Consider the following 12,240-nt stretch of genomic DNA (forward strand, 5'->3'; position numbering starts at 1 on the left):
ACAGCCAATCAACTATGAATATCACAGCCAATCACATATGAATATCGCAGCCAATCACCTATGAATATCGCAGCCAATCAACTATGAATATCACAGCCAATCACCTATGAATATCACAGCCAAGACTGGATGTGTCTAATATAAATATCTTGAAATTGTAAAAGAAGATTTAGAACAGCAGCTTAATACCCTTGGTTACTGATGTGGAATTTTTGAAATCTTGCTTAGAGCACTAGCCAGTCCCACCAGAATTTCGCATGGATTTTTTGTGATATTTGTGGGCAATTATGCTTGATATTGCTGTGGCAATTCTGACATTTTGCATGGCAATATGAAATGGTGTTGTCCAATTTGTCGCGAAAATGCGCTGACGAGTGAAAAGGTTAGTTGATGTGTGGCTTCATTGAACCATATTATGAGGTCAATGTGCGGTGATTGGTTGACATTGTGAGCCCTCTTTTTGTACGGCGGTGATGCGATAATATTGTGATGATTTTACTGTTTTATGCAGAAACAGTGCGGTGATAGGTAAAATGTGTAAGCCCTCGCATAATATGTGGGAATTGTTGATTTTCCCCAAAAATGTGCGATCGCAGAATTGCGAAATCCTGAAGGGACTGACTAGCATACCATAACTGTCTAAACATCCTGTTGATTGGTTGGATTGTTTACCTGGGTGTGTTTACCTGCACAGGTGAAGCTGGTCAGTATTGACGCTGCAGATGTTGCCGATGGCAACTCTTCCATCGTTCTTGGACTCATCTGGAATATCATCCTGTTTTTCCAGGTAAACTCTCTCTCTCTTTCCTTCGCTTTCGCTTTCTCTTCTTACGTCTGTCTTTCCACTGCTCTCTCTCTTGCTCTCTCGCTCTCTCGCTCTCTCTAGAAGATATGCAAATCATGAAATAAGGGCCTCCTCTGTCTCTCAGATCAAGGAGCTGACAGGGAACATTAAGAGTCAGTTTCCCTCGTCCTCCAGCCTCTCCTCGCTCCCTACCAGCTCAGACTCCGACACCTCCCACTCCAGCAGACCCTCCTTCGAGAGACCGCGCTCCATCGCCATGAGGGATCATGGGAAGCCCATTAAGACGCTCCTGCAGTGGGTCCAGAGACGAACCAGGAAGTGAGTGGTGATTGGACAGCAATCATATATCAAATTCATAAGAGATGATCTCACAAATTGGATGGTTTATTTGATTAGCCTGAAAATCCAGTACAGGCAACAGTAAATACAATAATATACATACACACAAGTTTGAAAGTTTGATTGCAATGCAGTTTTGCCAGACATCGTGTTTAAGTGTTGTCAGTTGTTGCTGACTTGCTGAGTCCTGTCTGTCTGTCTGTCTGTCTGTCTGTCTGTCTGTCTGTCTGTCTGTCTGTCTGTCTGTCTGTCTGTCTGTCTGTCTGTCTGTCAGGTACGGTGTGGCGGTGCAGGACTTTGGGAAGAGCTGGACCAGTGGGCTGGCCTTCCTGGCTGTCATTAAGTCTATAGACCCCAGCCTGGTGGACATGAGGAGAGCTCTGCTGAGGACAGCCAGGGAGAACCTAGAGGATGCCTTCAGGACAGCTCACTACAGCCTGGGCATACCCAGACTCCTGGACCCAGAGGGTAAACTATTCAATTCAATTCCAACTCAGTTCAATTAAATAAGACTTTATTCATTCCCACAAGGGGCAAATATGCTAGCCTGGTCTCAGATCAGTTTGTGCTGTATAGCCAACTCATATGGCTGTTGTCATGCCAAACTATTTGACATGACAGTGGTCATAGATAGCAGTTGACAAGACAGCACAAGCAGATCTGGATCCGGGCTACAATTATGCTGGACAAGCAGTGGACATTTTCCACTAGTCTGTCCTTCTGTTATAATTCTCACTTTAATATTTGCATAGACGTGACCATCAACCCTCCAGATGAGCAGTCCATCATGACCTATGTGTCCCAGTTCCTCGAGCACTTTCCTGGGATGGAGGAGGTGAGAGAGGCTGCATAGAGGTCTGGCCAAAAGTAGTGCACCATATAGGGATATGTAGTATAAACAAACCACAGATGACTCTCTCTGACACGTTCTCTCTCTCTCTCTCTCTCTCTCTCTCTCTCTCTCTCTCTCTCTCTCTCTCTCTCTCTCTCTCTCATCTCTCTCTCTCTCTCTCTCTCTCTCTCTCCTCTCTCTCCTCTCTCTCTCTCTCTCTCCTCTCTCTCTCTCTCTCTCTTCTCTCTCTCTCTCTCTCTCTCTTCTCTCTCTCTCTCTCTCTCTCTCTCTCTCTCTCTCTCTCTCTCTCTCTCTCTCTCTCTCTCTCTCTCTCTCTCTCTCTCTCTCTCTCTCTCTCTCTCTCTCTCTCTCTCTCTCTCTCCTCTCTCTCTCTCTCTCCTCTCTCTATCTCTCTCTCTCTCTCTCTCTCTCTCTCTCTCTCTCTCTCTCTCTCTCTCTCTCTCTCTCTCTCAGCCCCAGGAAAATGCATCTGATGTGATACAGAGGAGTGTGTCGTCAGGCAGACTCAGCTGTCGTGTCAATGACTCCTCCCACGACCTGAGGAACGGCGTCCATCGGAGCCGGGACAGAGAGAGGCCCTACGTGGTCCGGAGAGACTGGGTCCAGCCCCCGCCCAAAATCTTAATCTCCTCTGTCTCCGAGGAGCTCAAGTCTCCCACTTCCCCGGTCGCGGTGGAGCGCTCCTGGGTCAACGAGGGCTCGTCGGTTGGGTCCACCCCCAGCCCTGTCTTCACTGTCTCCACCTCCAGCTCCCCGCAGCCCTCCTTCGTCGACTCGGTCATTGGCTCTGTGTCTTGCGACTCACCAATCAGTGACTCTGTCATCGGTTCACCAGACTCTTGCTGGGAGGGCCATCCAAACGAGGCAGTGACTCCAGACAGGTTCGTGGAGAGCCGTAGCGATGGATCGCTATGTGACAGCGGGCTATCCTGGGACATGAACATCCCTCCCTCTACCCCCCACGGGGTCACGCCCGACCTGGAGGAGCCGTTGCCCTCGGTTACGGGGCTGACAGGGAAACCCCAGGATGAGGAACAGGAAGTGATTCCGGAGCTGTTTGTTGACGAGGGAAACTACTCTCTAAACTCGTTGGTGAGCACACAGGACAGATCCAGAACACACCCAGAGAAAGAGGAGGACGGGGGGGAGAGAGAGGAGGACGGGGGGGAGAGAGAGGAGGACGGGGGGAGGAAAGAGGAGGAGTATAACTACATTCTGGACCTGAGTGTGGACAAGGCAGGCAAGCAGGAGCCTGATCAAAGAGAAGGAAATAACAAGTGCAGGTCAAGTACAGGTCAGAGTAACAGCGTTAACAAGGAGCAGGGGTGGCCATCTTTAGAGCTCTCTGACGAGCCTCAGGAAACTGACTCTGACCAGAAGGGGGAGAGTATGTGTGGGGGTGAGAGTGTGTGTGAGGGTGAGCAGGTTGATGATGTCACAAAGTCGACGCATCCACAACCGTATATGGAGATGGACCAGAGTCGGACCATCCTGGGGGGCCCCTCAGAACAATGTCTGGACCCGGTGGAGCAGAGCCATACTGGGACAACTCCTGCCTGCACAGATGGTGGGCAGAGTTCCACACTCCTAACAGAGGCCGGTAAGGAAGGGACCCTGAGCCCAGAGATAGAAGCGGAGGCTGGGGATGAAGACCTGTGTGGGCCCCCTGGAGGTGGCTTGGTTGAGAGGACTGGAAAGTGTGAGAGAGCCTCTTGTGTTGGAGATGCTGACGTGAATGTAGTAGCTCCTGAGGAGAAGAGAGTCGCAGAAAAGGAACATGACTGGGTGGATGTGTCTGGGACCACAGACAACACAGAGACAGTAGTGGAGGTTCCCCATCAGTGCAAGCCAGTTTCCATTATACCCCTTGACATGGTGTACTACCCCCACTATGACGTCCCCATCTCCCAGGTGATCGAGGCTTTTGTGGAGCCTAACCCTGGATCGGTCCTCACTGGGCTGGTTCCTCAGTCTCCTCTCTCTGACACAAACACCCAGAGCCAGGCTGTACTGCATAGCCAGGAGGAGAGAGACTCAGAGAAGGACACAGGGGATCATACTGATGGCGGTCATAGTGAGACAGAGGCCTCTGCTGTTGAAGAGACAGGGGACAAAATGGCCGACACAGAACAGAGTGAAACAAAGCCTGTGAATATGACCTATACAGACACTGAGAGGAGGAGTGCTTTGGAGTCTGAAAGTGAACCAATGGACTTGTTCCATACAGACAGTGATGCTAACAAGAGTTCTAGATCGGCCCTTGATGAGCCAATGACAGTGAGCGACACTCTGGAGCCAATGGATCTGTTCTACCCGGATACAGATGATTGTGGCCCTGTAGAGGAACCAGAGAACGACGTGGAGACATCGCCGTGGTCCTCCTCCTTCAGCAAGTCAGTAGAGACCTGGCCCTCAACCTTCAGTGTGGCGGCTCTAAAACCAGCACCGTCCTCAGAACCAGAACCACTGCCAGAGACACACACACAGACACACACAGACTCACACACACACAACACGCTGTATCAAGAGGAACTCTGTGAGGTGTCAACCACACAGGAGCACGATAAGGTAATCCAGTGTTTATGGAAGGCAAGGACAGGTGTGTGTGTGTGTGTGTGTGTGTGTGTGTGTGTGTGTGTGTGTGTGTGTGTGTGTGTGTGTGTGTGTGTGTGTGTAGTGACCTGACCTTGTGTATGGTGATCCAAGCAACATCAAAACGACATGACATACACAAAAGGTCAGGTCACTGCCTCCATGTAATTCCATTGTGATAATCTGTCTCAGATTCCCTATATGGTGAACTACTTCCATCTGAGACGCGGAAAGATTATGACGTATGGGGCCCGGGTCAAAAGTAGTCCACTATAAAGGGAGCTGGATGCCATTTGGCATGCATCCCTGTGTCTGCACTTATTATCGTTATTACCATGTCATCTAGTTTTTCTGGGGGTCTGATGTATGTATGTTTGTATGTATGTTTGTTGCTGTATGTTCTGACCCAGATGTCAACCACCATGAATGATTGATAGGCCGGAGGAGCAGAGGAAGATGGATGGTGTATTTAGAGAGCGCTGTGCCATGATAAACCCTCTGAATCTAGATCACACCGTCTGTGTACCAAGCTCATATATTTAGCAGTCATTTTGTACGCTTGGGCCAGTGAATCAATCATTAGAACGTGATCAATGAGTTAACGACTTATAGAGTAGTTAGGTGTTAGAGAATTAGTGATATGTTTATGCTACTCTACAAGGCTCCTTTATCCCAACACCATCCACATTACCAGGAGATTGAGGTGAGAGGGGGCTCTGGTGGATCAGACCTCCAGGAACGGTGCTCCATGCTGGGTGAGCAGACGGCGGGAGACGGTACTGTGGTGGAGACCCACCGTGGGCCTGCTGAGAACAGTGATCTCACCATGACTGACGAGGAGAGGCCTGGCTCTGCTGCTGCTGCTGCCAGAGAAAGCAACGAGACCGTGAGGTAGGAGGCTATTCTTAGCCCCCCTGGTTCAGATGAGGCTTCGTCCCAAATGGCACCCTATTCCCTCTTATTGTGCACTACTTTTGACCTAGGCTCTGCACAAAACTAGTGCACTATGATAAAAATACAGTAGGTTTCATTTGGGACACAACCTGAAAAACTCAACAAAATTACAGCAGTGAAGGACATGACTGTCCTTCACTGCTGCAAATTGCCTTAAAAGTACTGGTCATAGAAATGAGTAGACGCTCCAAGCAATTCAAGGAATGACTGATTCTTAAATATTGTATAATAATACTCAAGGGTCTTTTTCCTCTTGGCTTTAATGAGGGAAATGTACTGTATGTTACTGCATGTCATTGTGCAAACAATAGCTGTAGAAACATGATGTTGTCTTTGTTCTGAATGAGAGCGTTCATACATTTTTAATCTAGAAGAAACATAAACATAGAATAAACTCTCATTCACCTTCTCTCTGTCACGTTCTCTCTCTGTCACGTTCTCTCTCTGTCACGTTCTCTCTCTGTCACGTTCTCTCTCTGTCACGTTCTCTCTCTGTCACGTTCTCTCTGTCACGTTCTCTCTGTCACGTTCTCTCTGTCACGTTCTCTCTGTCACTCTCTCTCATTCACGTTCTCTGTCACTCTCTCTCTGTCACGTTCTCTCTCTGTCACGTTCTCTCTGTCACGTTCTCTCTGTCACGTTCTCTCTGTCACGTTCTCTCTGTCACTCTCTCTCTCTCACGTTCTCTGTCACGTTCTCTCTCTGTCACGTTCTCTCTGTCACGTTCTCTCTGTCACGTTCTCTCTGTCACTCTCTCTCTCTCTCACGTTCTCTGTCACGTTCTCTCTGTCACGTTCTCTCTGTCACGTTCTCTCTGTCACTCTCTCTCTCTCTCACGTTCTCTGTCACGTTCTCTCTGTCACGTTCTCTCTGTCACGTTCTCTCTGTCACGTTCCCTCTGTCACGTTCTCTCTGTCACGTTCTCTCTGTCACTCTCTCTCTGTCACTCTCTCTCTCTCATTCACGTTCTCTCATTCACGTTCTCTCTGTCACGTTCTCTCTGTCACGTTCTCTCTGTCACGTTCTCTCTGTCACGTTCTCTCTGTCACTCTCTCTCTCTCTCACGTTCTCTGTCACGTTCTCTCTGTCACGTTCTCTCTGTCACTCTCTCTCTCTCTCACGTTCTCTGTCACGTTCTCTCTGTCACTCTCTCTTTCCTTCTTTCTGAACAGAAGGAACGCTGACAGTGATGGAATCCTAGATGATCAGTGTTCTATGTGTTTTACTCCTCTCCACAAGAGGAAGAACAATGGCTCCAATGAGGTTTGTTGCAAAACATCTCAGATATTTTGTAAGGAAATAGAATTCTTACCTGTATAAATATTATACCATACGAGGAGTTACCTGTTATTTTATCATCATCATTACTCATGTGTTATGGATTGTAATACTCAACCCTCTGTCCCATAGAAGGACAATCAGAAAAGTTTGGCATCCAGCCGAACTCACTGTACCAAGTCTGACACCAGGTATGAATAAGTCAGTAGGTCTCTAGCCCTGAAGGGCTGGGTGGTGCATGGCAGTTATAGGCTCTTCACTGCAAAACAGCAGTTTGTTGCACGAACCGTTGCTCTCTTCCTCATTTGTCACTGGGTGGGGTGTGGCTCGTCATCTAGTTGTTGCCATGACAACCCTATTGTGTGAGTGTTGAGGCATCACAGGAGTCTGAGGATGTTTTCACATATAGTCTTCTTTAAAAGAACTGATCTCAGTCCTCTTTAAAGTGAACTCTGGGGTAAAAAAAAGTGAAAGAACTCAGTTCTGTTTGTATTCACACTGCCCTTGAGGACTCAACTCTTTTGCCAGTTCACTTCACCTATTTTGTGATCCGAGTCGTCTTTGCAATCACATTGCTATGTTTAGAAAGGAAACAAGGTCTTTTCCCAACATTCACTCAGCGCACTCTGGATTTTTACCATGTGCAGGACAAGCCATTCCATCAGAATGTGTTATCAGACAGCTAGATATACACTATATATACAAAAGTATGTGGACACCCCTTCAAATTAGTGGATTCGGCTATTTCAGCCACACCAGCTGCCCCAGTCAACTGTAAGGGCTGTTATTTTGACGTGGAAACATCTAAGAGCAACAACGGCTGAGCCGCAAAGTGTAAAGCCACACAAGCTCACAGAACGGGACTGCCGAGTGCTGAAGAGTATACAAATCGCAACACTTACTATCGACTTCCAAACTGCCTCTAGAAGCAAGGTCAGCACAATAACTGTTAGTCGGGAGCTTCATGAAATGGGTTTCCATGGCCGAGCAGCCACACACAAACCTAAGATCACCATGCGCAATGCCATACTTTTGGTCATGTAGTGTACCTACTTACATTTTGGAAGCTGATAGATTATGTTTAGTTAAAATATTAGACAATAATTGTAATCAGAAGAAACTATTAACATGTAAATATTATTGGTTACAGAATAAATAAGAAGAAATAACTGCAGATTAAATAGTGCTGTAATTGACAATTCTACACCCAATTTAGGCTACTGGCCCTTTAAGAGCTAGAATAGATGTTGTACCCTATGTTGTGGTTCTCACCAGATATATCATCTTCTCACACTATTCAAAGCCCAATAAAATAAACAGCTTCTGAAGTGCTCTCAGCCTATAGATCACATATTGCAAACAAATAATCTGAACTAAAAAGTCCACACATATTTAGGAATTTCTGTGCATCCTTGACAATCGCTAATCAATATAAAAAAAAAACAGCACACATTTTTTTCTGCACATTATCTTTTCTCTTTTGTGGCACCAATGGAAACGGCGTTGCAGTAATCTAGTGTGAGGGGTTATGGCAGGGGAAACGGTGTTGCAGTAGTCTAGTGTGTGGGATTATGTCAGGGGAACAGTGTTGCAGTAGTCTTGTGTGTGGGGTTATGACAGGGGGAACAGTGTTGCAGTAGTCTAGTGTGAGGGGTTATGGCAGGGGAAACGGTGTTGCAGTAGTCTAGTGTGTGGGGTTATGTCAGGGGAAACGGTGTTACAGTAGTCTAGTGTGAGGGGTTATGTCAGGGGAAACGGTGCTACAGTAGTCTAGTGTGTGGGGTTATGTCAGGGGAAACGGTGCTACAGTAGTCTAGTGTGAGGCGTTATGTCAGGGGAAACGGTGTTGCAGTAGTCTAGTGTGAGGGGTTATGTCAGGGGAAACGGTGTTGCAGTAGTCTAGTGTGAGGGGTTATGGCAGGGGAAACGGTGTTGCAGTAGTCTAGTGTGTGGGATTATGTCAGGGGAACAGTGTTGCAGTAGTCTTGTGTGTGGGGTTATGACAGGGGGAACAGTGTTGCAGTAGTCTAGTGTGAGGGGTTATGGCAGGGGAAACGGTGTTGCAGTAGTCTAGTGTGTGGGGTTATGTCAGGGGAAACGGTGCTACAGTAGTCTAGTGTGAGGCGTTATGTCAGGGGAAACGGTGTTGCAGTAGTCTAGTGTGAGGGGTTATGTCAGGGGGAACGGTGTTGCAGTAGTCTAGTGTGTGGGGTTATGTCAGGGGAAACGGTGTTACAGTAGTCTAGTGTGAGGGGTTATGTCAGGGGAAACGGTGCTACAGTAGTCTAGTGTGAGGGGTTATGGCAGGGGAAACGGTGTTGCAGTAGTCTAGTGTGAGGGGTTATGTCAGGGGAAACGGTGCTACAGTAGTCTAGTGTGAGGGGTTATGGCAGGGGAAACGGTGTTGCAGTAGTCTAGTGTGTGGGGTTATGTCAGGGGAAACGGTGTTACAGTAGTCTAGTGTGAGGGGTTATGTCAGGGGAAACGGTGCTACAGTAGTCTAGTGTGAGGGGTTATGTCAGGGGAAACGGTGTTGCAGTAGTCTAGTGTGAGGGGTTATGGCAGGGGAAACGGTGTTGCAGTAGTCTAGTGTGAGGGGTTATGGCAGGGGAAACGGTGTTGCAGTAGTCTAGTGTGAGGGGTTATGTCAGGGGAAACGGTGCTACAGTAGTCTAGTGTGAGGGGTTATGGCAGGGGAAACGGTGTTGCAGTAGTCTAGTGTGAGGGGTTATGTCAGGGGAAACAGTGTTACAGTAGTCTAGTGTGAGGGGTTATGGCAGGGGAAACGGTGTTGCAGTAGTCTAGTGTGAGGGGTTATGGCAGGGGAAACGGTGTTGCAGTAGTCTAGTGTGAGGGGTTATGGCAGGGGAAACGGTGTTACAGTAGTCTAGTGTGAGGGGTTATGACAGGGGAAACGGTGTTGCAGTAGTCTAGTGTGAGGGGTTATGGCAGGGGAAACGGTGTTGCAGTAGTCTAGTGTGAGGGGTTATGGCAGGGGAAACGGTGTTGCAGTAGTCTAGTGTGAGGGGTTATGACAGGGGAAACGGTGTTGCAGTAGTCGTGTGTGGGGTTTTGACAGGGGAAACGGTGTTGCAGTAGTCTAGTGTGAGGGGTTATGTCAGGGGGAACGGTGTTGCAGTAGTCTAGTGTGAGGGGTTATGGCAGGGGAAACGGTGTTGCAGTAGTCTAGTGTGAGGGGTTATGTCAGGGGAACGGTGTTGCAGTAGTCTAGTGTGTAGGGTTATGGCAGGGGAAACGGTGTTACAATAGTCTAGTGTGAGGGGTTATGTCAGGGGAACGGTGTTGCAGTAGTCTAGTGTGAGGTGCAGGAATATTGACAAGGGAACCTGGGGAGCTTTGTGTTCACATTGCCCTAAAAAAGGAACCAGACCTAGCTCAGGCAAACCTAGCTCAGATCACCTCTCGAGATGGTCTCAGTTCGGTTCGCTTTAGGGGCTCTTTTGAGGGGTCTGAGTTCCTTTGGAGTGTTCACACTGCATAGAAAAAGGTGTGAAAACACTGTGATATTTGACTGATATCATCCCTCCCGTTGTAATAGTGTGAAACGTTTACATAATGAAATAATCTACAGCCCTCTGGGGAGGGAGATGCCAGACACATAGGCTGCGTCCCAAATGGCACCCTATTCCTTTTGTAGTGCTTTACTTTTGACCAATGCCCAGGCTCAGCATAGGTAATAGGGTTCCATTTAGGATTCAGCTATAGAGGTATCTGGTATCTGGTGCTCAGGAACAAAGATGTTATGTTAGTAGTTATGAGGAGGACCCAGGACTTTTTCCTTAATATGTGACCTGACTATAGAAACCATCAAGTCCTAGTTATAGCTATGTAGTTTATAACTAGGGCCCATAGTTTTTCCTAGTCATATCAAAACATCCGGACAATTTTATAGTATTAATTTCAGACAGCTGGGTAACATGAACAACACTTCAAGGAAAAGGTTACGGACAGCTGTTCTACGGGCTGGAGAAATTAAATCCATCCTGGGCTTTTGTTTTGGTCTCATTAAAGAAGCCGAACAGCTTTTCATATTCTAAATCCTTTTTATTTAACCTCTGACCCCTTTTACTACCATGAATAGTAGCTCTGCTGTTGATATTGCCATAAAGAGATAATCTCTCAAGTCTGTTTAGTTCTGTTGACCTTCTGCTAAACCCTGCTCTGTGTGTGTGTGTGTGTGTGTGTGTGTGTGTGTGTGTGTGTGTGTGTGTGTGTGTGTGTGTGTGTGTGTGTGTGTGTGTGTGTGTGTGTGTAGCTGGAGGGAGATGCGGATTCCAACGTCATTGACAGAGTACTACATTCTCCTGCTGCTGTGGCTGGTCCTCTACTGTCTGTTGGTTCTGCCACAGATCCACTACAGAGACCTGCCACGCCTTCTGCTCAACCTAGACGAATGAACACACACTCACTGCCATACACACATCACGTACATGTCACACACACACAACACATACACATGCACGTACACACATACACACACTCATTCTCACACGCACGCACACACACATACACTTTGCTATCTTCTCGAGTCAACATTGTCCCTCATTCATATTGGCCCTTACCCTTTTCCTTTCAACACATTTCATAACGACAGCAAATGAAGGCTTTTTTTTATTCCAGAATAATTTAAAGGTTTTTAAAGATTCTGCTTTTTGGCTTTTAATGTGGCTTGAATTGATATGCATACATTGTAAAGACAAAGCTACAACTCTGTATGTTTCTCTGAGTTTATTGATGTACAAAGAGAGAAGTGTTGTAATAGTTTGTAGGATTGTACAGAACACATTATTTTAAATGTTTTGTTTTCTGCAAAGAGTTTATGAAGCTTTGCAGTGGGCCCATTTATGTAAATGTTGTTGAAAAACATGTATGTTTCAGATTCATCCCTTTATGTCATTTTGAATTTACACACCGTTTGATAAGAAAAGTAAGAGAATGTGTGGTATTTCACAGATGCACAAATATCACCTCCAAGACATGCTAACCTCTCACCATTACAATAGCAAGGTAGGTTAGCATTTTATATCATACCCCCAAGACATGCTAACCTCTCACCATTACAATAGCAAGGTAGGTTAGCATTTTTGGGGCGGTATGATATTTGTGCGTCTGTAACTTTCTCACTCATCATTATTCACGATTCATTCAGGATGATCTGTAATCATGGTAGCATCCACATTAATGCAGAAGTGTTTAGAAACATATTATTATTTACAATAAAAGTGACTCCAAAATGACACAACACATTATTTACCATTCATTTCTATTGGGCACAAAATAATCTGAAACACAAACCAAAACAAACAGAAAATGCTTGATATAATCACTGTGTGCTAGGAATATGGGACCAAATACTAAACTTTTGACTACTTTAATACACATAAGTACATTTTTCCCA

General features: G+C 46.6%; 1 protein-coding gene across 1 annotated transcript; it reads left to right on the forward strand.

The window, feature by feature from the left end:
• Positions 1-3,160: 3,160 nt before the first annotated feature.
• On the forward strand, positions 3,161-11,767 carry LOC115162044 (calmin). The gene is made up of 5 exons (XM_029712966.1): positions 3,161-4,565; positions 5,284-5,480; positions 6,716-6,806; positions 6,954-7,012; positions 11,098-11,767. The coding sequence occupies exons 1-5, from the start codon at positions 3,387-3,389 to the stop codon at positions 11,237-11,239; spliced, it is 1,668 nt and encodes a 555-aa protein (XP_029568826.1). The 5' UTR covers positions 3,161-3,386; the 3' UTR covers positions 11,240-11,767.
• The last annotated feature ends 473 nt before the right edge of the window (positions 11,768-12,240 follow it).

Source organism: Salmo trutta, chromosome 25 (genome assembly GCF_901001165.1).
Source record: "Salmo trutta chromosome 25, fSalTru1.1, whole genome shotgun sequence".
Taxonomy (NCBI): Eukaryota; Metazoa; Chordata; class Actinopteri; order Salmoniformes; family Salmonidae; genus Salmo; species Salmo trutta.